The following is a 1,488-nucleotide window of genomic DNA, read 5'->3' on the forward strand; positions in this document are numbered from 1 at the left end:
GTGGGTGATGGGCCCGTCCCCCCTCCCCCCGGCCCTTTCCCTTCCCCCATCCCGCTCCGGCCCCTCTTCCCCCGCTCCTTTCCTTCCCTTTTTCCCTCTTTATTGCCTTTGGGGTTTTCCCTGCCCATTCTCTTTCACTTTCCCCGGGGAAGTTTTTCCCTCCTCTGCTTCTCTCCCTGCGGGCTTTTCTCCCCTGTTCCTGGGGCAACCCAGAATTGCCCGGACCTCGATCCCATATTCCCATATCCCCAGTCCCAAACCCCAAATCCCAGATCTCAAATCTCAAATCCCCAATCCCAAATCCCAAACCCCAGTCAAGAGTTCGAGGTGCAGCACAGTCTGGATGCCAAGGCCGTATCCCCAATCAATCCCGTATCCCAAATCCCAGATCCCAAATCCCAATCCCAGGCAGGAGTTCGAGGCACAGCCCGGACCCCAATCCCATATTCCCAATCCCAGATCCCAAACCCTAAACCCCAAATCCAATCCTAGGCAGGAGTTCGAGGCGCAGCGCAGCCCGGACCCCAATCCCCATCCCCAATCCCATATCCCAATTCTCAGATCCCAAACCCCAAATCCCCACCCCAGACAGGAGTTTGAAGCCCAGCACAGCCCAGACCCCAATCCCCATTCCCAATCCCATATCCCAATTCCCAGATCCCAAACCCCAAACCTCAAACCCCAAACCCCAAATCCCGATCCCAGACAGGAGTTTGAAGCCCAGCGCAGCCTGGACCCCAATTCCCATCCCCAATCCCATATCCCAATTCCCAAATCCCAAACCCCAAACTCCAAATCCCAATCTGAAACCCCAATTCCAAACCCCAAACCCCAAATCCCAAACCCCAATTCCCAAACCCCAATCCCAAAAATCCCATATCCCAATTCTCAGATCCCAAACCCCAAATCCCCACCCCAGACAGGAGTTTGAAGCCCAGCACAGCCCAGACCCCAATCCCCATTCCCAATCCCATATCCCAATTCCCAGATCCCAAACCCCAAACCTCAAACCCCAAACCCCAAATCCCGATCCCAGACAGGAGTTTGAAGCCCAGCGCAGCCTGGACCCCAATTCCCATCCCCAATCCCATATCCCAATTCCCAAATCCCAAACCCCAAACTCCAAATCCCAATCTGAAACCCCAATTCCAAACCCCAAACCCCAAAACCCCAAACCCAATTCCCAAACCCCAATCCCAAAGCCCAAACCCCAATTCCCAGATCCCAAACCCCAAACCCCAAAACCCCACCGCAGGCAGGAGTTTGAAGCGCAGCGCAGCCCGGACCTGGCGCGGGACGTTTACCTGCAGGACGTTCACTGCGTCAGCTCCCTGTGCAAGGCCTACTGCCGCGAGCTGCCCAACCCCCTGCTCACCTACCAGCTCTACGACAAGTTCGCCGTGAGTCGCTGTCCCTGCATGTCCCCAGGGTGTCCCCAGGGCGGCGGGGGGCCCCGTCACCGGCTGGCCCCACAGGACGCCCCGGCCA

General features: G+C 57.3%; 1 protein-coding gene across 1 annotated transcript in view; it reads left to right on the forward strand.

Annotated features, from left to right (window-relative positions):
• ARHGAP30 (Rho GTPase activating protein 30) overlaps positions 1-1,488 on the forward strand; it is a 14,909-nt gene that overhangs the window by 1,002 nt on the left and 12,419 nt on the right. Inside the window, exon 2 of the mRNA XM_031065459.1 lies at positions 1,256-1,429. Within this exon, the coding sequence (XP_030921319.1) occupies positions 1,256-1,429 (174 nt within the window). The remainder of the gene's footprint in view (positions 1-1,255; positions 1,430-1,488) is intronic.

Source organism: Geospiza fortis, unplaced genomic scaffold (genome assembly GCF_000277835.1).
Source record: "Geospiza fortis unplaced genomic scaffold, GeoFor_1.0 scaffold36, whole genome shotgun sequence".
Taxonomy (NCBI): Eukaryota; Metazoa; Chordata; class Aves; order Passeriformes; family Thraupidae; genus Geospiza; species Geospiza fortis.